Source organism: Malaclemys terrapin, chromosome 16 (assembly GCF_027887155.1).
Source record: "Malaclemys terrapin pileata isolate rMalTer1 chromosome 16, rMalTer1.hap1, whole genome shotgun sequence".
In the NCBI taxonomy this organism is placed as follows: domain Eukaryota; kingdom Metazoa; phylum Chordata; order Testudines; family Emydidae; genus Malaclemys; species Malaclemys terrapin.
The window spans coordinates 2,353,631-2,379,446 of NC_071520.1; the positions used below are offsets into that span (position 1 = coordinate 2,353,631).

Here is a 25,816-nt window from a genome sequence, read left to right on the forward strand (position 1 = left end):
ATGGCTTCGCAGGCATCCATTACGGAGAAACCAACCCCTTGGAAAGTGTCCTTCATAGGTAATGCTTTTGTGATTGATCAGCTGCTGATTCGGGAGCTTTGGGAAAGCAGATTACTGTTTATTTTTAGCATATTTGTCCTTCCGTCTTGACACACACACAAAAAGAGAGAGAGGGAGAGGATTTAATTCATCTTTATTGGAGTGAGTGTGACACCAGGAGTCCTGGATAAACAGTTCCTTTGGCCAAGGTCCTCTGCAACCGCTTCGTTGCCATAAAGCATCAATGTACAGAACACGTGGTCCAGAGTAACTGCTGTGAGGACAATTCTAACCATGTGGAGGAGGACAGTACTGTGAAGCCTCTCCGTCTGCTCTGCCAACACAGCCCAAATTCTCTGCAGAGTCCAAACTCGCCCCTTCCTGGGCTTGGCTTTATGAACAAAGAAATCACCAAACTATTATCATCATGATGAGCTCAAACCTTCCTTGCAGGATTGTCTGCTCCTGGGGTTCCTCCCTCAGGGCTGCTCAGCTCACACTAAATCTTCCCTCCCCAGAGATCCACTCCCACCTCTCTTCTGTCCAGGTAAGGCTCATGAGTCAGGAGAACCCACTTAGCAGCTTCTGATCTTGCTGGGTATGTGTTAACAGGGTTGGGTGCTTCAGGCAAACCCTGCCAGCCTGTTACAGCATCTTCCATCCAAGGACCTCAAAGCACAGTGTGAACGCGAATTATCACTCCCAGCACTCCAATGATTATTATGTAGTGAGTGCTGGTCAGACCATGCTGGGCATTGTAGAGTACGTAGAGGAAGACAAAGGAGCTGTGCTGGCCCAGATGGTACAATACAAACTCATAACAGGTGCAGCCTCAGCCTAGGGCAGTTTGTTCCTTGCTCATTTTATAGTTGGATTGTTGTTAAAAGCACCCGTCAAGGGATCTGCATGAAAGAAAGTGTGGCTGTGTGGCAGGGAGGCAGCATGGGAGAAGGATATAAAGGGACAGGTTGAGAGGAAGGCTTGTGTGGAACGAAGTGGGATTCAGGAGGAATGGAGCAGAGATGTAGGCAGGAGCGAGCTGTATAGATCACTGCCACCTGGTCACTGACAGGGAAACAGGTGCAGGGAAGTGAATTGGTTTGGCCGAGATAATGCTGCCCACCAGTGGCAGAGCTAGGAATACAACCCAGGAGTCCTGGCTCCCTAGGGTGACCAGATGTCCCAATATTTGGGGCTTTTTTAAATATGGGCTCCTATTACCCCCACCCCCGTCCCGATTTTTCACACTTGCTTTCTGGTCACCCTCTGGCTCCCAGTCCTCTGCTCTAGCCACAGATCACACACATCCATTTCTATCTGTTCAGATCACTGTGGTGACCTCTGAATAGAAGTTGGAGGACAATGGGAACTGTAGAAGCCGCCTTTAAATGGCATGATTCCCACTAGCTGCTCAGGAACTGCCACAGCAGATAATTGCCTCAGCTGTTGTTGGACATTGGCTGTGTGAGGGTCCCTCATTACACCCTCATCAGATGGTGTTGAGGATCCCACTGCTTCTCTCTGGGGTCTGTTGTTTTCCCCTCCCAAAGGGGTCTCCCATTTCGGGCCCAGCCTATGTTCTAAGTCTACTCTTGCTTCAGGGCATGAGCTGACACCTGCAAGGGCCAGGGAGGGGTTCTCCTACCTCCTTGAGAGCAGCAGCTGTGTTCCTGGTGCAGTGCATCTTGCTCAGAATTCAGGGCCCTAATGCACCATTCAGGGCGTGTGTTAAAGTCAAGGGAGTGATGCAATTCTCAAGCCAGTGAAAAAGTGGAGACCCCAGCCCCAGGCTGGCAGGGACTAGGAACCCTGCGGAGACCACAGCCAACGGCCAGATTACCCAGAGAACTCCGTTCCCATTTTAGCATTTAAAGGAAGGGTCAGATTTTCAGCTGAGCCCCCCAGAGTCCCTTCCCCCGGCCCATGATGAACAGTGGCAAAACCTTGCCCCATTCCCATAGAACAATGGAGAATTACCTCCCCCATGTGGAATAGTGGCAAATTCCCTCCCACTGAGAGCAAATGGGAGCTGAGACCTTCTGAAAATCTGTCTCTAATATCCTGGATTGCGTGGCTGCTCCTCATCCCGGTGACCCCCACCCTTCCCCAGCTGGCTCTTGGAGGGCAGTGCTGGGATCCAGAGAGAGGGTTGCTGCTTCACGGATCAACTGGCAGGAGATCTTCCTCCCTGCTCCCTCTGCCCATGGCCTGGGAAGCCTTGCCTGGTGCAAAGAGACTTTGACTGGAGAGCTGCCCCAGATGGCAATTACCTTGATTAGAAGCTGAATTCCTAGCTGGGAGTTGAGGCGGGAAGGCCATGGGAATGGGGTGGGGGTGGAAGAGCCTGTGAAACATTAGCTGGCTCCTTGTCAAAGCTCCGCTCTTTCTGTGGAGGCAGCCGGGACTTGGCATGGGGCCGGTGTTGCGTTGGGAGTGCGCTCTCTCTCCTACAGCAAAATTCAGACCATAAATCTGGCAGCTTGGCTGGCTTTGATAAGCAGTCCTCATACGAGGGGGTGGTGCCCCCGGTTCCCAGGAATCCTATTGGCTGCTGGTTTGGTTTAAAGCCACCTCAGGCTTCCTTACCTCATGGGGTCTGGTCCCACTTGGGCATCTGCTCCAAAGGCCCAAGGAGTTTGCTGCTTCTCCATCCCACCCCCAAAGAAAGTCCTGCCCGGTTAGAGGTGGCTAGTGCCCTGCTGCAGTCCCAGAACCACTGCAGCACTGGGGGCTCTGCCAGCAGCCAGCAGCAGCTTTCCATCACCTGCTGTCTGCCAGTGAGCTCATTCAGATCAATACGACAATTACTTAGCCCACCTTGCATGTGAGCAGGCCGGTGGCTGGCAGCTCACGGATGCAGTGGGGCAAGAGGGGGCAGGAATAGGGAGAGCTTTTACTAGAAAATACGGGTGTTATTTTTAATGTTGCTGGAATGTCTGTGATGTTTGGAGTCCCTTCCTGGAGTGCCCTCGGTCTGTCTACCAGGGGTTCACATGGGCAGCTTCCTTTCCCAGGCTTTGGGGTGTCTGGGGCTGCTCACCCAGAAGTCTCCCTCCCAGGAGCGCCGCCAGGTTTCTGCCGCCCTAGGCGGCGGAAGGTCCCGCCCCGAATGCCACCCCCCACAGAAGGTCCTGCCGCCGAAATACCGCCGCGGTCGCCGCCCCCCAAATTGTAGTGTCCTAGGCGACCGCCTAGGTCACCTAATGGGTTGCACCGGCCCTGCTCCCTCCCCTCCACAGGGCCCCCGCGATGCCTCATGCTGCTCTCCCTCACCCCAGCCACCATCAGGGATTGAGGGTGCCAGACGAAAACATTGTGTAGCCAGGGCACAGAGTAATTCTAAACAATAGCCGGTAGAAGGCTCTATTCTCCGCAGAGCAGAAACTAAACATCGTCAAATACCAACGCCTGCAAAGGGACAGTGTTGGTCAGGCTTAGCCCTGCGAATGCCAAGCATGTCAGAGCCTGGACATTTGCTCATTCTCTAGATTCTCAGGCGTTTGCATTCTTCGGACTAATAGATCCAAGGAAGTGTTGGGGTGGTTTTGCTATAAAGAGGGGCCCATCTGGCATATGATAGTGGCAGAGCCTCACTTTGGTTTTGCCACGGCAGGGGATCCCTTGGAAGCCCTACATTCACTGCCTGGCCCTGTCCGTGCTAAGCACACGGTCTCAGCGTTTCCCGCCATTGCTCATGCCGTTGAGCAGCACCCATAGTGTAAGCATCATTCGGAGCCCTAGTGTAGATTAGGTGACCAGACAGCAAGTGTGAAAAATCAGAACACTTTTGTTTCGGGGCGGGGGGGGGGGAGGGGGCGAGGGGGAGAGATTATAGTTGTGTATATAAGACAAAGCACCTAATAGCGGAACATCTGGTCACCCTAGTGTAGACAGGCCTCCAAAACACCACAGTGATTAGACCTGCTGCAAGAAGGATTATGTGATAGTGTTAAAATACCGGGGTGGCTACCACCACCCCATTGATAGCAGGGCTCCCCGTGCTGCCACCACCCCATTGAGAGCAGAGCTCCCCCTGCCACCACCCCATTGAGAGCAGGGCTCCCCCTGCCGCCAGCCCATTAATAGCAGGACTCCCTGTGCTGCCGCCACCCCATTGAGAGCAGGGCTCCCCCTGTTGCCACCCCATTGAGAGCAGAGCTCCCCATGCTGCTGCCACCCCATTAATAGCAGGGCTCCCTGTGCTGCCGCCACCCCATTGAGAGCAGGGCTCCCCCTGCCGCCACCCCATTGAGAGCAGAGCTCCCCGTGCTGCCACCCCATTGAGAGCAGAGCTCCCCCTGCTGCCACCCCATTGAGAGCAGAGCTCCCCGTGCTGCCGCCAGCCCATTGAGAGCAGAACTCCCCGTGCTGCCACCCCATTGAGAGCAGGGCTCCCCGTGCTGCTGCCACCCCATTGAGAGCAGGGCTCCCCCTGCCGCCACCCCATTGAGAGCAGAACTCCCCGTGCTGCCACCCCATTGAGAGCAGGGCTCCCTCTGTTGAGCTTGTGTTAGCTGCAATGGAAAATGTGTGGATGCTTTCCCCAGTGCGGGATGTCTCCTTCCCGACTCCGGGAAGTGACAACTTCAGCCCTGCTCCAGCAGGGGGCAGTGATAACCTCCCTGACATGCAGCATGTAATGCCTAAAGTCAAGAGGAGCCTTTCCACCATCTCCAGGCCCTGAGCATCTGCCTGGTGGGACATGCTTGTAGCAGAGCCAGTTGAAAATCCTTCGATCCTCACCGGGGCTTTCCCGTTGCCAGGACTGAAGATCCTGCGCTGCTGCAATCACTGTGAGATCGTGGGCACGATCAAAGGGGAGAAGAAGTTCAAAGGGGCACACTGGCACTGCTACCGCTGCCGCAATGGCTTCAACCGGCGGGATGAGGCAGTGAAGCACTACAAAACCCACTTCCGGAACCCCCACACCACCTTCCAGATCCAGATCACACAGGTGAGCGCTGGTGTGTGAGACAGCACGAGGGATCCAGGGGGAGATCTCTGGGCAGGCACGGCGGGGTGGGGGTCTGCAGGGGGATAGTTCAGTGGATAGGGCACTAGACTGGGCTCTATTCCCAGCTCTGCCACTGAATCCCCGGCTGGCCTGGGTAAGTCCCTTCCCCTTGCTGTGTCTGTTTCCTCCTCAGGGAAAGGGGCTGGTGTCCCTTGCTCACCCCCCCCCCCCAGTGCTGACACGAACCCCCCACCAGAGCGATCCGTGTGGGTAGAATGCAAGGATTGCTGTGCAGGCCAACAGCCTCAGTGAGAATGCAAACCCCGCAAACCTCCCTGAAAACAAGCCCTGTCTACACTGTAACATCATCTGCTGCTGTTAAGAGCTGTTAACAGTGGGAGCTATCGAAGATGGTTTAACTGCAGGTCTCAGGTTCAAGCCTCTTGAAGACTCCCGGGTGGTCATCACAGCTTCACAGCCACTGGACTAGATGAACTAATAAGCCTAACTTCACTGGGGCTTGTGTGATTTTGAACTCTCCTACTGTTGTGCTAGTGCAGCTGTGACAGCCACCCCAGCTCTCCCTGTCTCCCGGCCTGACATGTGGCTGCAGGAGGCATAGGCAGCTTTCACCTCTATGAATGTTTGTCACAGCCTCTGCCTCCATGCAGGATGTCAACAGTCGCCAGTATTACCAGCACAGCGCCGAAGCCCACCCCAAGGCCTATGGCAGCCTCCATGTCTCCACCGGAGCCAGCATCGATGTGATGGCCATAGGCTCGGTGCTGGCCCAGACCATCCTGGCATCAGGATCGCCTGTCTTCTCCCCCGACAAAGGGACAGAAAACCTCTTGGACAGCCCTGTCAAGGTACATTTTATTACACAGTGGGGACTCTCTCAGACCAAATGGGCACAAGCCAGGCATGGGGCAAGAACAGACTGCACAAGGCACTGAGACTTAATCAAGCCTGGGAACTCAGTCCTGCTACACCAGAGATGGGCAAACTACGGCCCGCAGGCCACGTCCGGCTCGTGGGACCGCCCTGCCCGGCCCCTGAGCTCCTGGCCGGGGAGGCTACCCCCCCCCGTTCCCCCTCCCCCGCAGCTACACCGCTGCACCACTTGCACCCGCCCACCTCCCAGGCTTTCCAATAAGCCTGTCCTGCTGCTCTGAGCGGCCTGGTAAGGGGCCGGAGAGGCAGGAGGTCCCAGGGGGCAGTCAGGGGACAGGGGGCGGTCGGATGGGGCAGAGGTTTGGGTAGGGGAGCGGTCAGGAGACAGGGAGGAGTGGGGGTTGGATAGGGGTGGGGTCCTGGGAGGGGGGAGACAGGGAGTAGGGGGGTTTGGATAAGGGGTGGGGTCCCGGGGGGTCAGGGGGTCCCAGGAGGGGGGAGACAGGGAGTAGGGGGGGGGTTAGATAGGGGGTGGGGTCCCGGGGGCACGGTTAGGGGTGGGGGGTCCCGGGAGGGTCAGGGGACAAGGATCGGGGGGTTGGATGGGTCGGGAGTTCTGAGTGGGGCAGTCAGGGGGTGGGAAGTTGGAGGGGGTGGATAGGGGGCGGGGGCAAGGCTGTTTGGGGGGCACAGCCTTCCCTACCTGGCCCTCCATACAGTTTCGCACCCCAATGTGGACCTTGGGCCAAAAAGTTTGCCCCCCCCCGTGCTACACCTTCTGGTGAAAACAAGGCCGGGGGGGGGGCGGGGTGGTAGATGGCTTTCATGCTTATGTGATGTGTTCCGTGCCCTTTCTCCTCCCCACCACCCTGCTGGGCACAGAACTTCCTGCTATCCGGGGGCAGAAGCAAACAGTGGCTAGTACATGTGTGTCTCCTCTAGCCGTCTGGCTCTGGTCACCATGGGATCTAGGCACCAAATACAAGCAGTTCTGCTTCAGTGCTGTCCTGGCAGGACAGCTGGCTCTGCTCCGCTCTCGGTAGGGCTGCTCCATTGGCTTTTTTCCTTCAGGGACAGGGCTCCCCAGCCTGCATGCTGCTGCCTCTCCTGAGGAAAGGCAAGGTGCACACACAGGTCTGTTGCAGGAGGGATGTGAACTGAGCCTGATTCCCTGTGGCAGGCAAATCCTCTTCCCAGGGATGGCTGTGCCTCCATCTCCAGCGAGCCCTAGCCTGCATTGTCTGTGCGGATTGCAGTTCCTTGAAGGGGTGTGGGGGGAGAGGTGGTCCCTTGGACAGCTGGGTCAGACCCTTTCAGTGGCTTGGCGGAGGAGGACCAGGACCTGGACCTGGAGCTGAAGCTCACTGGGGAGCCAGTGTTATCTGTAATGCAGGTACTGCCTGACAGCTGGCCAGTAGGTGGCTCATACACCTGGTTTATAACCTCTCTGCCCCGCTGCAGGGAGCTTAGGTCTCGAGTTCCCTTGACAGACAGGGCACTGTGATGTCAGACTGTCCTTTCTCTGTTGGTGTGGCCATGAGTTATACCATGAGCAGACTCAGTCCCACAGAGAAGGAGCTGCCAGTACGGTACTTCCTGTGAGCGCGATGCATTGCCAAGGCTGTGCGGAGAAGCGAGGATTTGAGACTGGCTTCACTTACGCCAGGAGGGGGGTGGCTTCTGCCGCTCTAGATTGCGGGACACTTGGTGAAGAGTGCAGATACTGAATGCCCCAGAGGCACCCCGGGGAGCCTTTGTATATGGGAGACTGGTTACAGTGTGGCCTCAAAAGTCAAGTGCCTGTTAATGTGGATGAATTTGAGGAGCTTTAATACCCAAGAAAGTGAGAGGACTAAAGGCTCTGGCTAAAGCCAGGTATAATGCAGATAATAGGTATGCAAGACCACCCCTCAAAGTTCTGCCAGTGCACCTTGATCCTCACCTGCAGTACCCTTGCTATTCCAGTCCTGGGTCACACCTGAACAATAGGCAGTTCTGCCAAAAGAGGTGATAGTTTTGCAACATAGACAGTTGTCCAGCTGGGACTAGTACAAGATATCAGAGTCAGGAAGTCCTAGAAACACTGCCAGAAACTGAGCCCCCAACTCTGGCCCTTCTTGGATAATGAAAGATCCAAGAGTACTGGGATCCCTACAAAGGAAATTGTCATCATGTCCCTTGAGGAGAGAAATCTACCACGCACCCCAAAGGGGCCCATAAGTCAGCAACACTTGAGAAACCAGCACACAGCACAACCAGCTTCTCCAACGATAGCCTGGTACCTAGCTCCCCTTCCATTCCTGAGCAAGCTAACTGAGAAGCACACCACGGGTCATCTCCATCTGCATCTAGACACTGCCAATATCCTGAACCATTCAGACTCCAGGATAGTAACATCTCTTGACCATGGTTGGGGCAGTACGCCCATATTGCCATTGCTGGACCTCTCTCAAGTGTTTGATACAGCTGACAATGGAGTCCTTCTGTCCGTCCTCAGAGACATGGCAGGGTGTTGTGGGTTCATGCTGCTGTGACTTCAATCATTCTCAAGCTGCACCCGGAGAGTCTTAATGGAGCCCTGCTCCTCCAACTCCAGAGCCCTGGCCTGCGGCATCCCAGGGGGAATCCAACCTTTTCCCCAGCCTGGTCCATATCTGTATGGAGCCACTGGGAGAGATTGTGAAACAGTGTCGGTGTGAAAGGGGGTCAATTTTGCAAATTTGCTGAGGTGCCAGTTAGATTTTAAAGCTGAAATTTAACAACCTAGATTTGCCAACTGCATAAGTGTTATACTTCATGTGAAATGAAATCTAATAGGATAGCCTCTTTTCGCTGACTCTAAGGAGTGTTAGCTTTCTAATTTAATGGTAGGTTCTTTTCAGGCCAGCTTTTAACTTAAACGGTATTTCTCAAATCAGGACATTTGGTTACTTTTAACTAATCAACAAGTTACTGTTTCACCCAGAACCACAATATACAATCAGCTGTTTACAATCGAGTGTAGACACAGCTGAAGTTGTAGGCACGTACTGCACAGGCACCAATAACCAGCCGTTGTCAAAAACTAGGGTTGAGGCTCAGCAGTTACACCAAGGAACATGCAAATCACCAAGATTTCTTATTACAGTTACTTATGAACATATTTTTGAGTACCTAACACATTTATCCTCCTTCTAGGATTTCTCCAAAGAATAACGATGTACTTGTCTTTAAGACACTTTTAAGAGTTCAGTCCGTGCTCTGGGAGCACATTGGTCCAAAAGGAACAAATTTTGACAATCAAAAGCAATTGCTTGAAGTTATGGTTCAAATCTCTCTTAGGCCAATTTGTTTGGACCCTTACATGAGGGAATGCAGATAGTTAAAATAAAACTTATGGTTACTTGGTGTCTCACTAGAGAGTGTAGACTTAATCAAGATAACCTACAGTTATTTATGTTACAGAACAGAAGGGGAAATACAGTCTTTGAAATGAAATCTCACCACTTCTTATCCTCTTAACCATAGAATGGGGCTGGGGGAGAGTCCTTTCCATGCAGCTGGTCCAGGTGTTCATTGCACTGGGGATCCTGCAACTTCTTTGTGGGTTCAGTCAACTTTGGGGTTCCACATGGTGACCTCAGTTTTCTATATCCTGAGTTCAGGGCTTGGTGGAATGGGCAGCCCTCTGATTTCTGTTGGCCATTTGCCATATTGCTCTCAGCTTTCAGCTTTGAGTTTCTCTGCTGCTTCTGTTGATGTCCAGTAGAGAGCGAGAGTGTATAAGAAATTTCTTTGATGCTTCCTTTAGTCCAAGGTTTGCTCATTTCATGGATTGTATTTCATAATTTGCCCCGAGTATTGATTTGGTATCCCCCCCTTTTAAGCAATTTCTTGTAATATTCCAAAGTTTTACCCTGGTTAAGTGAATATGTCTTTCAATAATTCTTATCACTGCTAGGGTACAACAATCATTTCCCAGGAAAACAAAATATCTTAGAGTTTTCTAAATCTCATGGACGTGATCCGTACGTTCTCTGGTTTTATCTAATACTCTTCACTTCATGCCTTTCAAAGCTTGTCATATACATTAGGAACAAGAGAGATTATTTACATATGTAAGCCGGGGATTGATCCCACTATTGTGGGGAACTTTCCTGGCTTATACATTACCCCGGTGAAATGGGCTAGCGAAAGGATCCGAGTCCTCGCTCCCACTCCCTTTACCCAGAGGCCTGCCTGACCTCAAGGGCTCCCCTTCCACTCTCCTGTCTGGCAGAGTCCTTGTAACCCTGACAATTCCTGGGGAGCTCGACTCCCAATCTTGTGGTCACTTAGGACAGGGGCTCGGGTGTCCCCACTCCAGGGTGCTCTCTGCGCTCTGGATGCTTCCCTGACCCACTGATCATTATATACAGTTCAAGCAAATACAATTTATGAAACAGCAACCAATGTAAAATATGGGAAAGGTTAAAGGAAAACACATCACCCCACTCTGTGGCACGGGGACATCACAACCAGCGTCTCTGGAATGTCAGGGAAGTTCAGTCTGTTCCTCACAAGTCCCAGGCCTCCCTCCCAGGCCCTGGCCGTGCTGCAGGGATACTGCATGTCGGACACTTGCTCTGGCGATGGCCACATGCCCTCAGGCTCTAGGTGGTAGGACCCTGTTGCCAGCATCGACCCCCCCATCGGAGTTATGATCCTCCCCAGGTCTGGCCTGCAAGGCCTCTTGGCTGGGGGCATCTCCCTGCACTGGGCCCTCTGCCCAGGGTCCCCCTCACTCTCCCCAGCTGCTCACTGCCCTGGCTCCAGCCCCAGCACCGCTCCTGCTGTGCCTCCAGCCCCCTGGGCTGCTTCTCTGGCCCCTCTGGCTCCTGCAGCTCGCCCCCCAGCTGGAGCGGGTGAAGCGGTGGATGTGGTATACCTAGACTTTAGTAAGGCATTTGATACGGTCTCGCACGATATTCTGATCGATAAACTAGGCAAATACAATTTAGATGGGGCTACTATAAGGTGGGTGCATAACTGGCTGGATAACCGTACTCAGAGAGTTGTTATTAATGGTTCTCAATCCTGCTGGAAAGGCGTAACGAGTGGGGTACCGCAGGGGTCTGTTTTGGGACCGGCTCTGTTCAATATCTTCATCAACGACTTAGATGTTGGCATAGAAAGTACGCTTATTAAGTTTGCGGATGATACCAAACTGGGAGGGATTGCAACTACTTTGGAGGACAGGGTCATAATTCAAAATGATCTGGACAAATTGGAGAAATGGTCTGAGTTAAACAGGATGAAGTTTAACAAAGACAAATGCAAAGTGCTCCACTTAGGAAGGAAAAATCAGTTTCACACATACAGAATGGGAAGAGACTGTCTAGGAAGGAGTACGGCAGAAAGGGATCTAGGGGTTATAGTGGACCACAAGCTAAATATGAGTCAACAGTGTGATGCTGTTGCAAAAAAAGCAAACATGATTCTGGGATGCATTAACAGGTGTGTTGTGAGCAAGACACGAGAAGTCATTCTTCCGCTCTACTCTGCTCTGGTTAGGCCTCAGCTGGAGTATTGTGTCCAGTTCTGGGCGCCGCATTTTAAAAAAGATGTGGAGAAATTGGAAAGGGTCCAAAGAAGAGCAACAAGAATGATTAAAGGTCTTGAGAACATGACCTATGAAGGAAGGCTGAAAGAACTGGGTTTGTTTAGTTTGGAAAAGAGAAGACTGAGAGGGGACATGATAGCAGTTTTCAGGTATCTAAAAGGGTGTCATAAGGAGGAGGGAGAGAACTTGTTCACCTTAGCCTCTAAGGATAGAACCAGAAACAATGGGTTTAAACTGCAGCAAGGGAGGTCTAGGTTGGACATTAGGAAAAAGTTCCTAACTGTCAGGGTGGTTAAACACTGGAACAAATTGCCTAGGGAGGTTGTGGAATCTCCGTCTCTGGAGATATTTAAGAGTAGGTTAGATAAATGTCTATCCGGGATGGTCTAGACAGTATTTGGTCCTGCCATGCGGGCAGGGGACTGGACTCGATGACCTCTCGAGGTCCCTTCCAGTCCTACAATCTATGAATCTATGAATAAGCTGCTCCCTGGGCAGCTTCTGTGGCTCCTGCTCCCTGAGCTGTTTCTCTGGTTCTCTCTGGCTGGCGCGGCTCTCCGGCCCAGCTCAGCTCAGGCCCCTGCTCCCTTAGCCTGGCCCCACTCTGGCCTGGCAGCACAGGCGCCGGGGGGGGCTCAACCCCCCCCCGCTCTACCCCTGGCCCAGCCCTCTTCCCTCCCGCGAGCACACCTTGTCCTTGCTCCTCCCCCTCTTCCCAGAGCCTCCTGTCTGCACACCGCAAAACAGCTGATGGGGGAGGGGGTGCTCCTCCGCGAGGCCTGCCGAGGCATTGAGGGTATGGGGGGGAACTGATGGGGGGCTTTCGGTGAGTGCTCAGCACCCACCATATTTTCCCCTGTGGGTGCTCCAGCCCCGGAGCACCCATGAACTCAGCACCTATGCCCGGCAGTTCCAGCTCACACAGAGGACGGGACCCCCTGGCCTCCTGACTCCCTCATTAGCCTGCCCACCTGTCAATCAGGCTGACCTGGAGCATTGGCCTCTATCCATTGCCTCTGGGACTGTTAGTCCCCAGGGTCCTGATTTCCCATAACCCTTCCCTTTTCTTTTGGTACTAGGAGCTAGCTAATCAAAACATCCCACTGAGTTTTTGTAAAGGGCCAACTGTCCCCTTACCCATAGAGAGATGTTTACCTGGTTCATAGGCAAACAAATGTACAAATTTGTAAGTTGGGGTGAATATCTAGATCTATATATATGTATCAGGAAGTTTGACCTATGGAATTTTCAAGTTTTTGGATCACCAGCCAAGCTATTTCTAACTGGTTTAAAACCTACATTTTGTTTTCCTCTCCTGTGATTCTTAATTAACATATGGGAGACAATAGCCGTAGCACTCTGCATGGGAAAAGAGGTCAGTTACTCCTGTTTGTCACCTGGCAGGGTCTCTTCTTAGCTAGACTGAGAGAAGGGAATCTCCTCCATAAATAAATTATGGGAGTCTTTGATTTGAGAGTCTAACCATAGTTAGAAAATTTCCTATCAAGCAGCAGTGCTTTCCCTTTTTGGGAATTGCTATAGCTTAATTAATGCTCCCCAGGGCCAGTCATGGGTGGTGCACGACCCCTCTGCCCCATTTGGGGAAGCTAGCCCCCGGCCCCGTCACTTCCACCCGAGGCCATGCCCCTACCTGCCCCTCTCCTCTACCAGAACCCCAAGTCCCGGCCCACCAGCTGGCCCAAGTCCTAGCCCACTGACTGCCCCAGGCCACCATCCACCCCTCCCCATCTGCCCTAAGCACCAGGCCACCAGTTGGCCCGAGTCCTAGCCCACTGACTGCCCCAGGCCACCATCCACCCCACCCCACCCCATCTGCCCCAAGCACCAGGCCACCAGTCGGCCTGAGCACCAGCCTGCCTGCTCACAGCCACCCCGAGTCCCAGGCCCCCAGCCAGCCCTCCCCAGCCAGCCCGAGCCTGCCCACCTCTGCCCCGGCCAGCCTGAGCCCCAGTCCACCGCCCCAGCCACCCCAAGTCCCTAGCCCCCACTGGCTTTGAGGGAGAGGCTGAGTGAGGGCAGCATGGGTGGGGCCATGGCCTGGCTGTTTGGGGAGGCCTAACTTCTCTTGGTCTACTAGATCCACCGCCCATGTCCCCAGACAAGATGTCTCACCTGTTGGGATGGGCCTATTGACTGTCATTGCCTTTAGCTCCAAAAGGAAACAGAGTGATTGCCACCTGATAGTTAAAAGGGCAGACAAAACGTTGTCAACAGCATATTTTCAAGGCATATTTTAACATCTGTACATCTTACAACGGCATGGACTAAGATGCCAGCCACACCCTGTCAACAGCCAGCTTCTACATGACCTTCACATCAGACACAAAGCCAAAACCTAGCTGAAGTGTCTCAAACTGAATCCTGCAAAGACAAAGATGCTGCTGGTGGGGAGAGGAAGGATTTCAGAGAACTTGCCATGTTTATATCACCACCCTCCCTTGAGGCCAACTGCCCTCTGCTTGTCTAGACAGTCGGTATCCACCTGGATACCCAAACAGACACAGATAATTAAAGCTCTCTTCCAGCTATGGGTGGCAAGATGATCATTCCCCTCTCCTGTCAGGTTCAGACATAGCAACGGTGATGCTCCCAATCCCCAGTTACTGGAATTCTCTAGCCCTAGGTATGGAGGGGACAACTTTTAAGACGCTGTAGTTGTTCCAGAACGCAGCAGCACAGGCCTCAGAGAGCCCAGCGGGATGCTGCTCCCTGCTGTGCACTGGCTCCAGATTACGTTCAGGATCTTGGTTGACCCCTTCAAAGCCTGTCATGGGATTGGCCCGAGTTACGTGGGAAATCACCTCACCTTGTGAGATCATGGCCTCCCACAACAGCTGCTGGAACAGCAGGGACTGTCAGTCTCAAGAACAAGACCAGTTAATGCAGGAGGCTGGGCCATGAATCTGGAACTTGCTGCCAGATGAGATCAGAATGGGCATGATTCTCGGAGCCTTCAGAATACAAGACAAAACCAACTTTAGAGCTATCTTTGTGCATATGAGCAATGTCGAGTTCCTGCTGGCTGCAAGGATGAGAAGAAGCAATTTAGCTATCTCCAGGTGCACTCTTCGTAGCGAGGGGCTCAGATGCTACACTGATGAGTGCCATGAAAAAACCTAGACAGAGAGACAATCACTTGTTCCCTGAGTCAGGCTGAGACCCGGGAGTGCATAATTTCTTTATAGATTCCAAGCTAGAAGGGACCATTGTGATCATCTAGTCTGACCTTCTGTATCACACAGGCCACAGAACCTCCCAAACATAATTCCTCGAGCAGATCGTTTAGAAAAACATCTAATCTTAATTTAAAAATTGTCAGTGATGGAGAATCCACCACGATCATTGGTAAATTGTTCCAGTGGTTAATTACTCTCACTGTTAAACAATGACACCTTATTTCCAATCTGAATTTGTCTACCTTCAACTTCCAGCCACTGGATCATGTTAGACCTTCCTCAGTAAGAGCTCATTATTAAATATTTGTTCCCCATGTAGGTACTTATAGACTGTGATCAAGCCACCCCTTAACTTTCTCCTTATTAAACTAAATAGATGGAGGTCTTTGCATCTATCTCTATAAGGCAGGTTTTCTAATCCTTTAATCATTCTCGTAGCTCTTCTTGGAACCCTCTCCAGTTCATCAATCTCCTTCTTGAACATTCTCCTTAAGTCAGTACCTCTTGTGCCGAGTCCCGAGTGCACCTTCTGTCCCTAGCACACCCCAGGGCAGCGTCTCATTCTGTCTTCTCTTTTCAAAGAACAGCCATTTCAACAGCAGGATCATGCTGGGAGTAGAGGAGATGGCGGGGCTCAGCACTTCCTCCTCATCCCTTCCTACCCATCAGACCCTGGTGCTGATGGACCCTGATGGAGGCAGTGGCAACATCATCTTTGAAGAGGGAGCCAATTCTGTGGCAGGGCAGGTAAGCAGGGAGCTGGAATTGTAGCAGGACAGTCAGAGGAAGGATGACCCAGCGGTTAGGGTACTAGGCTGAGCTTTGGAGACCTGGATTCAAGTCTCTGCTCCACCACAGACACCATGTGTGACCTAGGGCAAGTCACTTAGTCTCTCTGCCTCAATTCCCCGTCTGTGAAAAGGGGACCTGAGCAGGGTTGTGAGGTAAGGATTGTTTGGTGCTGAGATTCGAAGTCACAGTGCCATAGAAGTACCACCACTACGCAGTCAGAGCCTGCCTGGATACACACGTCATGCCTTGTGTATGGGGAGGTTGGACATACAGGGCAGTAGTGGCTGTGTAATGCACTGGCAGTCGTCCCTCCCCCTCAGGCTCAGCAGGAGGCCACTCTGCCTCACTACATCATAGCGGTGGAAGTTAATTAGCAGGGGAACTAGCAAAGCACCAGTCTGTAGCCCTGTCCCCTGGGCAGAGCCTAGCAATAACCAGGAGTCTCAGGGCTCAAGCCCCCTGGGCAGGGCAGGGCTGTCACTAGCCTAGGGGCTCTGGCCCTCGCGGGGGGGGGGGGGAAAGCAGGGCCGTCACCAGCCATGGGGCTCTGGCCCTCGGGGGGGGGGGGGGGCAATCACCAGCCTAGGGGCTCTGGCCCTCGGGGGGGGGGGGGGGGAAATCACCAGTCTATGGGCTCTGGCCCTCGGGGGGGGGGGAAGGGCAATCACTAGCCTAGGGGCTCTGGCCCTCGGGGGGGGGGCAGGGGAATCACCAGCCTAGGGGCTTTGGCCCTGGGGGGCGGGCAGGGCAATCACTAGCCTAGGGGCTCTGGCCCTCAGGGTGGGGAAGGGCAATCAATAGCCTAGGGGCTCTGGTCCTCGGGGGGGGGGGCAGGGGAATCACCAGCCTAGGGGCTTTGGCCCTGGGGGGCGGGCAGGGCAATCACTAGCCTAGGGGCTCTGGCCCTCAGGGTGGGGAAGGGCAATCAATAGCCTAGGGGCTCTGGCCCTGGGGGGGGGAGGGCAATCATCTGCAGCGGCCCTTCCTTCCCCTGCTGTTTCCTCCACCAGCTCTGGAAGCGTTTCATCCTTGGCTCCCAGAGCATACGCCCAGGTGGCCACAGCCCCTCCACGTCATCTGCCCCGACCACCGCCTCTAGCTCCATTCCCAGTGGCCGGGGTCCCTTCCCCACCCTGACCAGGAAGCACAGTGTCGTGGTGGCAATCCAAGATGTATGGGAAGGTTGTCTTCTTCCTGGCATTGGAGGCTGCTGCCCAGGAGGTGGTGGAGAAGGGCCTGGTGGTGGGGGGACGTATATGTAAATGATGCCACCACCCAAGTGAAAAACTGCCTCTTGTAAATCCTGGAAAAACTCACCTGGGAAGTTTTCCCTGAGGCCCCTCAGCTTTTCCACCCCTCCCTTGGGGAAGCTGAGAAAGAAAACAAACAAAAGGGAAACCCAGCCATTGTCACCAGCTAATTAAAAAACATGCACAGACCTTTTAAAACACAAAACCAATCAGGTTCTTAAAACAGGTAAATTTTATTTTAAAAAAAGAAGAAAGGAAACACATCAGGCTATTGCTAGATTTTATAGAGCAACTGAAAAGGGGTTAAACACCAGGAATCGCTCCCTGGGATCCAGTTTAACATTACAAAAGAAAACAAAAATACCTGAGCTTAGCACAGAGGAAATCCACAAGCCAAAATAAATAAATGAACCTGATCGCGTCTATCTAAACATTCCCTGTCCCAATGAATCTTTCTAGTTATGGAAGATGATTTTTCATACCTGGTCCAAACTTTACACGGCATTCCAGCTGCCCCGTCTCTTCAGTCAAGAGAGAACAACAGACAAAAGTGAAGCTTTTTCCCCATTTTAAAAAGTTCTAGCCTTCCCATTGGCTCTATTGGTCAGGTGCCCACTCTCTTTCCTTTAACTGGGGGACTTTTTTTAACCCTTTACAGGTAAAGCAAGCAGAGAACAGCCATCAAGAGGGACTTCATAGCTAACTGGCTGGATGTCCATAAAAGGGAGCTACCCACCCCCTTCCTTTATCACAGATGGGTTGCACGGTGCCACCGCTACAGGCACCGCGCATCTGCCCCCTGTTTGCCTGTCTCTGTGGACCACGGGGTAATCGCAGGGACCCAACTGGAGGACAATTGCGGGTCTGTGACCCCGTCCCCCGCTGCTCTGCGGAATGAACCGCGCCGCTTGAGGTGGAAACCCGTGGTTTCAAGGGTAAGGTGCAGCTCACTCTCCAGTGCTGGGGGGACTTCCACCTCATCCTCCGGGCCGTGAAGGCTGTTTTGGAGGAGGGGAGGGGGACCTGAGAGGCAGGACATTGCGGCCTACCAGCGCGCCCCCAACTTCCATGACTCCCTGCTGGCTTTTGGGGTTGGGCATGGATTGTTGCGAGGCCCGCTGGGGACTGCCGACACCCCTGCCCGCGAGAATCCTCCCCAGCCCTCACTATGAAACCAACCATCTTTGCCACCTTAAACAACCAGGGCTGTAGGGTGGGTCTCCACAGGTGCCAGGTGCTCTCCTTCCTTTGGGGTGTGTGGGGGGGTACTCTGTGATTTTCCTGTAGGAGATCCACACAGCTCTAGCCACTAGCCACTAAGGCTAGTTGGAGGCTGGAGGGGGGGGATGGGTATACTTTAGCCCCTCAGCACTCATTTGGCTGGGGTGGCTACCCTGTTCTCCCCTGACCTATGGCCCGAGGTGCTGAAGGTTGCCGAGGTCATGCCGGGTCGTCTGCTGCACCTCTGGGCCTGGTCAACGTCTACACCCCAAACTCAGGCCCGGAGCAGGTGCGTTTCTATCGGCAGGCATCCACCTTCCTTGGCACCTTGGATCCTCGTGAGTGCCTGGTCTTGGGTGGGGATTTTAATACCACCCTTGAGGACCGGGACTGCTCTGGGCTCAGGAGCAGCCAGGCCGCTGCAGGCATGCTCAAGGAGATTGTCGACCATCACTCCCTGGTGGATGTCTGGCACGACCACCACCCGGATGACAATACCACCTTTACCTATGTGCGGGTGGAGGTCGATGGGTCGTGCCACTCTCGGCTGGACCGCATTTATCTATCATGTTTTCATCTAGCACAGGCTCACTCCTCCACTGTTCAGCTGGCCATGTTCTCGGACCACCATTTAGTGGCCATGATGGCCTCTCTTACCCTAGAGAGGCCGGGACTGGCCTATTGGCATTTGAACAATAGCTTGCTGGAGAATGTGGGCTTCATGGCGTCCTTCCAGGAGTTCTGGCTGGTCTGGAAGGGCAGCGGCGCGCCTTTCCCTCGGCCCAGTGGTGGTGGTATGTGGGGAAGGGGCGCACCCAGTTCTTCTGCCACAACTACACCTGGGGTGCCAGCCGGCTGAGAGATGTGGTGATAGAGCAGTTGGAGCGGGAGGTCTTGGAGCTGGAGAGGCATCTGGCCACCAGCCCCAGGGTTACGTGCTGGGAGAAGCGGGAAGAGCTCCGGGTCCTGGAGGACCATCGGGCCTGGGGCACATTCGTTCGATCCCACATCTGTCTCCTTCAGGAGATGGATCGTAGCTCCCGCTTCTATGCCCTGGAAAAAAAGAGGGAGATTAAAAAGCACATCACCTGCCTTTTGGCAGAGGATGGCACCCCTCCACACACACAGATCCAAGGAGATGCGTGGAAGGGCCAGGGTCTTCTACGCTAACCTCTTCTCCCCGGATCCGACCAATGCCAATGCTTGTAGGTTGCTCTGGAACAAACTCCTGACAGTCAGCATGGGCGACCGGGACCGGCTGGAGCTCTCACTCTGGCCGAGTTCCCGGAAGCCTTCCATCTCGTGTCCACCAATAAATCTCTGGGCATGGACGGGCTGACCGTGGAGTTTACCATGTGTTCTGGGACGTCCTCGGCCTGGACTGTGTCACCGTCTGGGCCAAGTCCTTGGAGTGCAGGGTCCACCCTCTGTCGTGCAGGCGAGCTGTGCTGGCTTTGCTACCCAAGAAGGGGATCTCCGCGACCTTTGGAACTGGCGTCCCATCTCACTCCTCAGCACGGACTAAAAAGTCATAGTGAAGGCCATCTTGCTGCGGCTGGGGTCCGTGCTGGCGGACGTGGTCCATCCCGACAAGACCTACACCGTCCTGGGCCACACCATCTTTGATAATTTGTATTTGGTCTGAGACCTCTTGGAGCTCGGGTTTAGGGATGGTCTGTCGTTTGCCCTCCTGTCCCTGGACCAGGAGAAGGCATTCGACAGGATGGACCATGGGTATCTCCTGGGCACTCTGCGGGCATTCAGCTTCGGGCCCCAGTTCATGGGTTTTCTCCAGGTGCTGTACGCCTCCACGGAGTGCTTGGTCAGGCTCAACTGGACCCAGACCGAACCCGTCAGCTTCGGGCAAGGGCACGTCAGGGGTGTCCATTGTCAGGCCAGCTCTATACTCTGGCAATCAAGCCCTTCCTCTGTCTCCTCCTCTGGAAGTTGACGGGGTTGGTACTTTGAGAGCCGGAGCTGTGGCTGGTCCTGTCGGCGTACGCCAACGACGTGCTTCCCATGGTCCAGGACCTGGGCGACCTGGTGCAGGTGGAGGCCTGCCAGATGATCTACTCGGCGGCCTCCTCTGCCCGGGTCAACTGGGTCAAGACCTCTGGCCTGATGGTCGGGGCAAGGTGGCAGATGAGCTCCTTCCTACCCGCACTTCAAGCCATTCGGTGGAGCACGGGTCCACTGCTCTATCTCGGCATCTACCTTTCCACCATACATCCTTTTCTGCAAGAGAACTGGCAGGATATGGAGGCCAGGGTGGGTGAGCAGCAGCAGAGATGGATGGGACTCCTCCCGTGCCTCTCCCTGGGCGGGAGGGCGCTGGTACTGAACCAACTAGTCCTGTCCATGCTCTGGCACCAGCTCAACACCCTGAGCCCGACCCCGGGGATCCTGGCCTGGCTCCAGAGGGTAGCTGTGGAGTTCTTCTGGCCAGGACTGCACTGGGTCTCTGCAGGGGTTCTGAGTCTGCCCCTGGAGGAGGGAGAACAGGGCCTGGTTTGCCTCCGCAGCCAGGTCCATGTCTTCCGCCTCCAGGCCCTGCAGAGACTCCTTTATGGTGCAAGTATTCCGCTGTGGAGCATGATGGTGCACTCCTTTCTCCGCCACCTCTGAGGGCTCCGATATGACCGGCAGCTCTTTATTCTCCACCTGAGGGGTCTTCTGCGAGACCTCTCTGAGCTGCCGGTGTTCTACCAGGACCTCCTTCGGACCTGGAAACTGTTCTCAGTGACCAGGTCTGTTGTGGCCACCGAGGGGGCGGACCTCCTCACAGAGCCGCTGCTACACAACCCCCACCTTTGTGTGCAGGTGGAGGCTGGTCCTGGCAGAAACCACCAGAATCGGAGACCTCCTGGACTATGCCGGGGGACTGGATCCCCGACTGCTTGGTTGGCACATGGGGCTCTCCACCCTTCAGACCCCCCTGCGCGTACACGAAGAGATGGGAGCAGCCTTGTTGCCCACCTCTTGGGTTTTCCTTGAGTGGGTCCCGCGAGAGGGTGCTCCCCACCCACCCCTCACCCCCAGCCCTCCAGATCTTTTCATCAGGCCCGTGTTCCATGAGCTCCCTTTGGTCCCCTCCCTTCCATAACCTGAGCTGGATGCGTGCCCTGCAGCCGGTTCACTTCCAAACTGCGCCACAGGACCAACTTTACATGCTTGTGCTCCACATGTTTCACTTCCTCACCCTTGTGTCCCGCCCCGATACCAAGTGGCGGGACTATCTACCACCTGTAGAGGGTGAGAACCCCAGTGGGCCAGCCTCTATTCCATCTTAGTCCCACGGCCCGCTGGGGATATCGGTTGGAGTCATGAGGATGCATGTGTACCTGGTGCAGTTCACCCCGTCAAGGCTGATTCCCCACTCTGGCACTTTGAGTGCAGAAGGTGGGGGCCCCCAAGGATTCTAAACATTAATACTGGCTGTCATAACTATAAAGGGAAGGGTAACAGCCCTCCTGTATACAATACTGTGGAATCCCTCCTGGCCAGAGACTCCAAAGTCCTTTTGCCTGTAAAGGGTTAAGAAGCTCAGGTAACCTGGCTGACACCTGACCCAAAGGACCAATAAGGGGACAAGATACTTTCAAATCTTGGTGGGGGGAAGGCTTTTGTTTGTGCTCTTTGTTTTGGTGGGTGTTCGCTCTTGGGACTAAGAGGGACCAGACATCAATCCAGGCTCTCCAAATCTTTCTGAACAAGTCTCTCATATTTCAAACTTGTAAATAACAGCCAGGCAAGGCTTGTTAGTTTTCTCAACTTGTAAATGTACCTTTTGCTAGAGTGTTTATCTCTGTTTGTTGTAGCTTTGAACTTAAGGCTAGAGGGGGTTCCTCTGGGCTCTTTGAATCTGATTACCCTGTAAAGTTATTTTCCATCCTGATTTTACAGAGATGATTTTTACCTTTCTTTCTTTAATTAAAAGCCTTCTTTTTAAGAACCTGATTGATTTTTCCTTGTTTTAAGATCCAAGGGGTTTGGATCGGTGTTCACCAGGGAATTGGTAGAAGAGTCTCCCAAGGCTACCCAGGGAGGGAAAGGTTTTGGGGGGAAAGACAGAGTTTCCCAAATAACTCATAAATCATTTGAGTGGTGGCAGCAAAAGCAGATCTAAGCTGGTAGTTAAGCTTAGAGGTTTTCATGCAGGTCCCTACATCTGTACGCTAAAGTTCAGAGTGGGGAAGGAACCTTGACACTGGCCACTCCAGGCTGGTATTAAACTCCCAAGGTTACAGCTTTTCTTTAACCTTGGATGGGTAGATGCTGCCACCCCCAAGTGCAAAACCCCTTTGAGAACCCAGGAAGGTGCACTTGGGAATTCCTTCCTGTGGGGTACCCTCAAGCCCTTTCACTCCCCCCTCTGGGGAAGAGCTGAGAAAGAAAAACAAAGGAAATCAGCTATTGCCACCAGCTAATTAAACAACATGTGCACAAACCTCTTAGGACACAAAAATCCAATTCTGTTCTTAAAAAAGGCAAATTTTATTAAAAACAAAAAGAAAGAAAATACACCTGGAAACTCAGGCTATTGCTAGATTTAAAAAAAAAACACAAGGATTAAGCATCAAGAATAATGTTCTTGAGGTCCAGCTTAAAGGTTACAAGTAAAACAAAAGCACCTGGAGTTAGCACAGAGGAGTCAACAAGCCATAAAGAAATAAAAGGAGATAAACCTGATAGCGTTTTCCTAGACATTTTCTGATCTATTTATAGACTCATAGACTCATAGACTCATAGACTTTAAGGTCAGAAGGGACCATTATGATCATCTGGTCTGACCCCCTGCATGCTGCAGGCCATGAAACCGTCCCTACCCCTTCCCTGGACTCTGCTGTTGAAGTCCCCAATCCTGTTTTTAGTGACTTCAATCGGCAGAGACCCTCCTGCTAGAGATCCCTGCCCCATGCTGCGGAGGAAGGCGAAAAACCTCCAGAGGCTCAGCCAATCTGCCCTGGAGGAAAATTCCTTCCCGACCCCAAATGTGGCGATCAGTAAGACCCCGAGCATATAGGCAAGAGTCTCCAGCCCGACCCCGTTAGCCATTATACTATTTACCCACCATTGCTTGGCTTTCCTTGACTACTATGTTTTACCATTAAACCATTCCCTCCATAAACTTATCTAACTTTATCTTAAAACCAGACAGGTCCGTCGCACATATCTGGGGTTTCAAATGAGTAGTTTTTAGGTATGATACCGATGATTTTTCATACCTGGCCCAAGTTTCTTACACCATGTCTGCCTCTCTCCGAGAATAACAGCAGCCAGACAAAGGGGGAGTCTTGTTTCAATTTTAAAAAGTTCTAGCCTTCCCATTGGCTCTTTTGGCCAGGTGCCCACTCACTTCCTTTTACCTATGCATCGCACTGACTTTTAACCCTTTACAGGTAAAGCAAGCAGAGAACAGCTACTAAAGATTTTATAGCTACTGGCTGGCTGGGTCCATAAAAGGGAGCTACCCTCCCACTTCATTTATCACACCCCCATCCCTGATGGACGGGGAGGTGCTCTGCGACTGTGGGGCCTATTTCTGCTTCTCCCTAGTCTCACGCACCCGGGCAGAGTTCCTCTGGGCGGCGTCCGCTGGCTCCCTAGACAGCTTCGAGGAGCAGTGGGCACTCTCTGTGGTTCTCTGCTCGGGGTCCCCCTCTGGATCCCTAGTTCTAAACCTGTGACCTTCACTCCAGACCCTGTTATTCTTTAGTTGTCCCTCGAACTCAAGGCTGGGGGAGGAGCCTTTAGAAGTGGGCTGCCATTACACCTGGGACTGGATTCTCTGTTGCAGCACATTGGCTCTGCTACCTGTACTACTGCAAGGCAAATTCAGTTAAGCAGCCTTACAGCGCTACACAGGTCCTAAGGCAGAGTGGCACAGAGATGCCTTGGTTACAAGCTCCTGTTCAGAAAAAATTACACTGGACTGACATGTCTCACCCTTCTTCTTGTCTGTGTGTAGGGACAGGAAGAGGGGTTGGGTGGCTGCTGTTAGTTTAGTAACAACCAGTTCAGCCCTTTTTTTGAGGTTGCGCCTGACCCCATTAGAGTTCTTGGAATGCACTGTTAGCATTAATGATCAGTGGGGCCTTTTTGGCCTATAGTAGATGGTTTTTCCTTTCCCCATCTTCCTCCTCTGTCAGTCACGGCCATTGGTGTGCTCTGGGCACTGTGGCCAGAAGAAATGTTGAAGAAGGATTTAAAACCTTAATATCCATCAGTACCAAATTGCTGCGGAAGGTTTTCTTCGGAGGGTCAGAAGAAGTGTCTGAGCAGCCAGGAGTTCATGCTGATTGCTTCTCAGGGCTTAGATAATTCCACTCAAATGGCTTGGTTTGAACCCTTCATTTTTGGCCTGGACATAAATCCCTGGGGGTGGGGGGCTGAGTTTTGCCAAGACTTGCTAAGACTAAAAGTGGGCAAAATGTGGAGATTAAAGGGCTTTGACTTGACTAGAGGTTGCTCTTTCTGTTTCCCTGCAACCCTCCCATGGCTGCTGCTGAAGGCCAGGTGGGGAGAAGGTACCGTATACAATTGTCTAACTGTATTACACACGCTGCTTGCAAGCCTTAGACTGGGCTTGGGGCCACTGCACATTAGTCTGGTGGTGCAGCAGGGTTTTGAGACTACACAATAGCAGAGTTTTGCCTCCCCTTCATAACCCTTTGTCATCCTCTGATTTGCTCCTTCCTCATCCCTTAACAGTAGCAGCACTTGGAGTTATTGACCAATTCACATTTCTGCTAAAGCTTAGCATGGGCACAGTAGCCGAGTCCCACCTTTCTGTTCTTCCCAGACCCAGTCAAGCTCCCTGATGACTTGGCACCTGCCATAGACAGGACCCAAAGCAATCCATTTGGGTCCTGAATGCCACTTCAGGAGCAGGGAGTCAGACTTGAGGATCTGGTGCTAGAGCAGGATTCTACACTGCATCTTCCCTTGCCCTCTCCTTTCACTGCTACACTTACGGGACCTTTTCTCTCTTTCCTTCTCCCCCACAGCCCAGTGAGGGGCTGGATCAGAACCTGCTGGAGAAACAACTGATTGAGCTGCACCAGCAGAACCAGCAGCTGCTGGAGGAGAAGAAGGAGATGGAACAGAAGTTTCGGGCAGAGATCCTGCAGTTAAAGGAACATGTAGGTACAGAGCGGGAGTGTCGCCTCACAGAGCAGGCACCAGGGACTGCAGCACAGCTGGCTGGGCCTCCTGAGAGTTTATACAGGGCACAGGGTCTCCATGACAGGCACCCTGAAGGGCTGTGGCAGCTGTTCTTCAGATGTGAAGTCTCTCTGGGACTTGGGAGAGAGGCAGCTCAGCAGGCCTTTCTTGGAGGAGCCCTGACAGCAGGACCATCTTTTCAGGTCTCTCTGCTTGGGTGAGCCAGGGGGCAACTTCTGGGTGAGCCATGCAGCCTGTTCTGTGGCATAGCAATGAACAAGGCCATCTATCCGCTCCCACCGCGCCAACCTGGCTGCCTGTGACATCCCATCAGGTATGAAAATCTGCAGCCCAGGAAGGCTGGGAGAACAGTCACTGGGGGCTGCTTGTCCTTCAGCCCAAATGGTTTTGAATTCCTGCCATGGGGTGGGGAAAGGAGAGGGGAACTTAGCTTTGGAAACCTTGTAGAGGAAGGGGGCAGAAAGCAAGGCTGCTGGAGAATACATCCAGTTAATTTAACATCCAGTCTGCCTTGCTGTGTCCTGCAGTCACAGTGCCTGAGTTCTCCAGACTGCTCTAGAAAAGGGCACCTGGAAGCAATGTGGCTCGTTCTTCACCCTCCTCCATATCTCAGGCTTCTGATTTTTGGTTTTAACTGCTAAGACCAACAAAATACCCCCAATACCAGCAAACTGAAATTGGCATTTATCCAATAAACCACCAG

General features: G+C 53.1%; 1 protein-coding gene across 2 annotated transcripts in view; it reads left to right on the top strand.

The window, feature by feature from the left end:
- LOC128824972 (uncharacterized) overlaps positions 1-25,816 on the top strand; it is a 63,148-nt gene that overhangs the window by 27,934 nt on the left and 9,398 nt on the right. The window contains exons 3-6 of one of the 2 annotated variants that reach the window (XM_054006983.1): positions 4,803-4,993; positions 5,665-5,862; positions 15,248-15,412; positions 24,936-25,070. In XM_054006983.1, coding sequence (XP_053862958.1) covers positions 4,803-4,993; positions 5,665-5,862; positions 15,248-15,412; positions 24,936-25,070 — 689 coding nt within the window. The remainder of the gene's footprint in view (positions 1-4,802; positions 4,994-5,664; positions 5,863-15,247; positions 15,413-24,935; positions 25,071-25,816) is intronic. The other variant, XM_054006984.1, reaches the window with a different exon arrangement.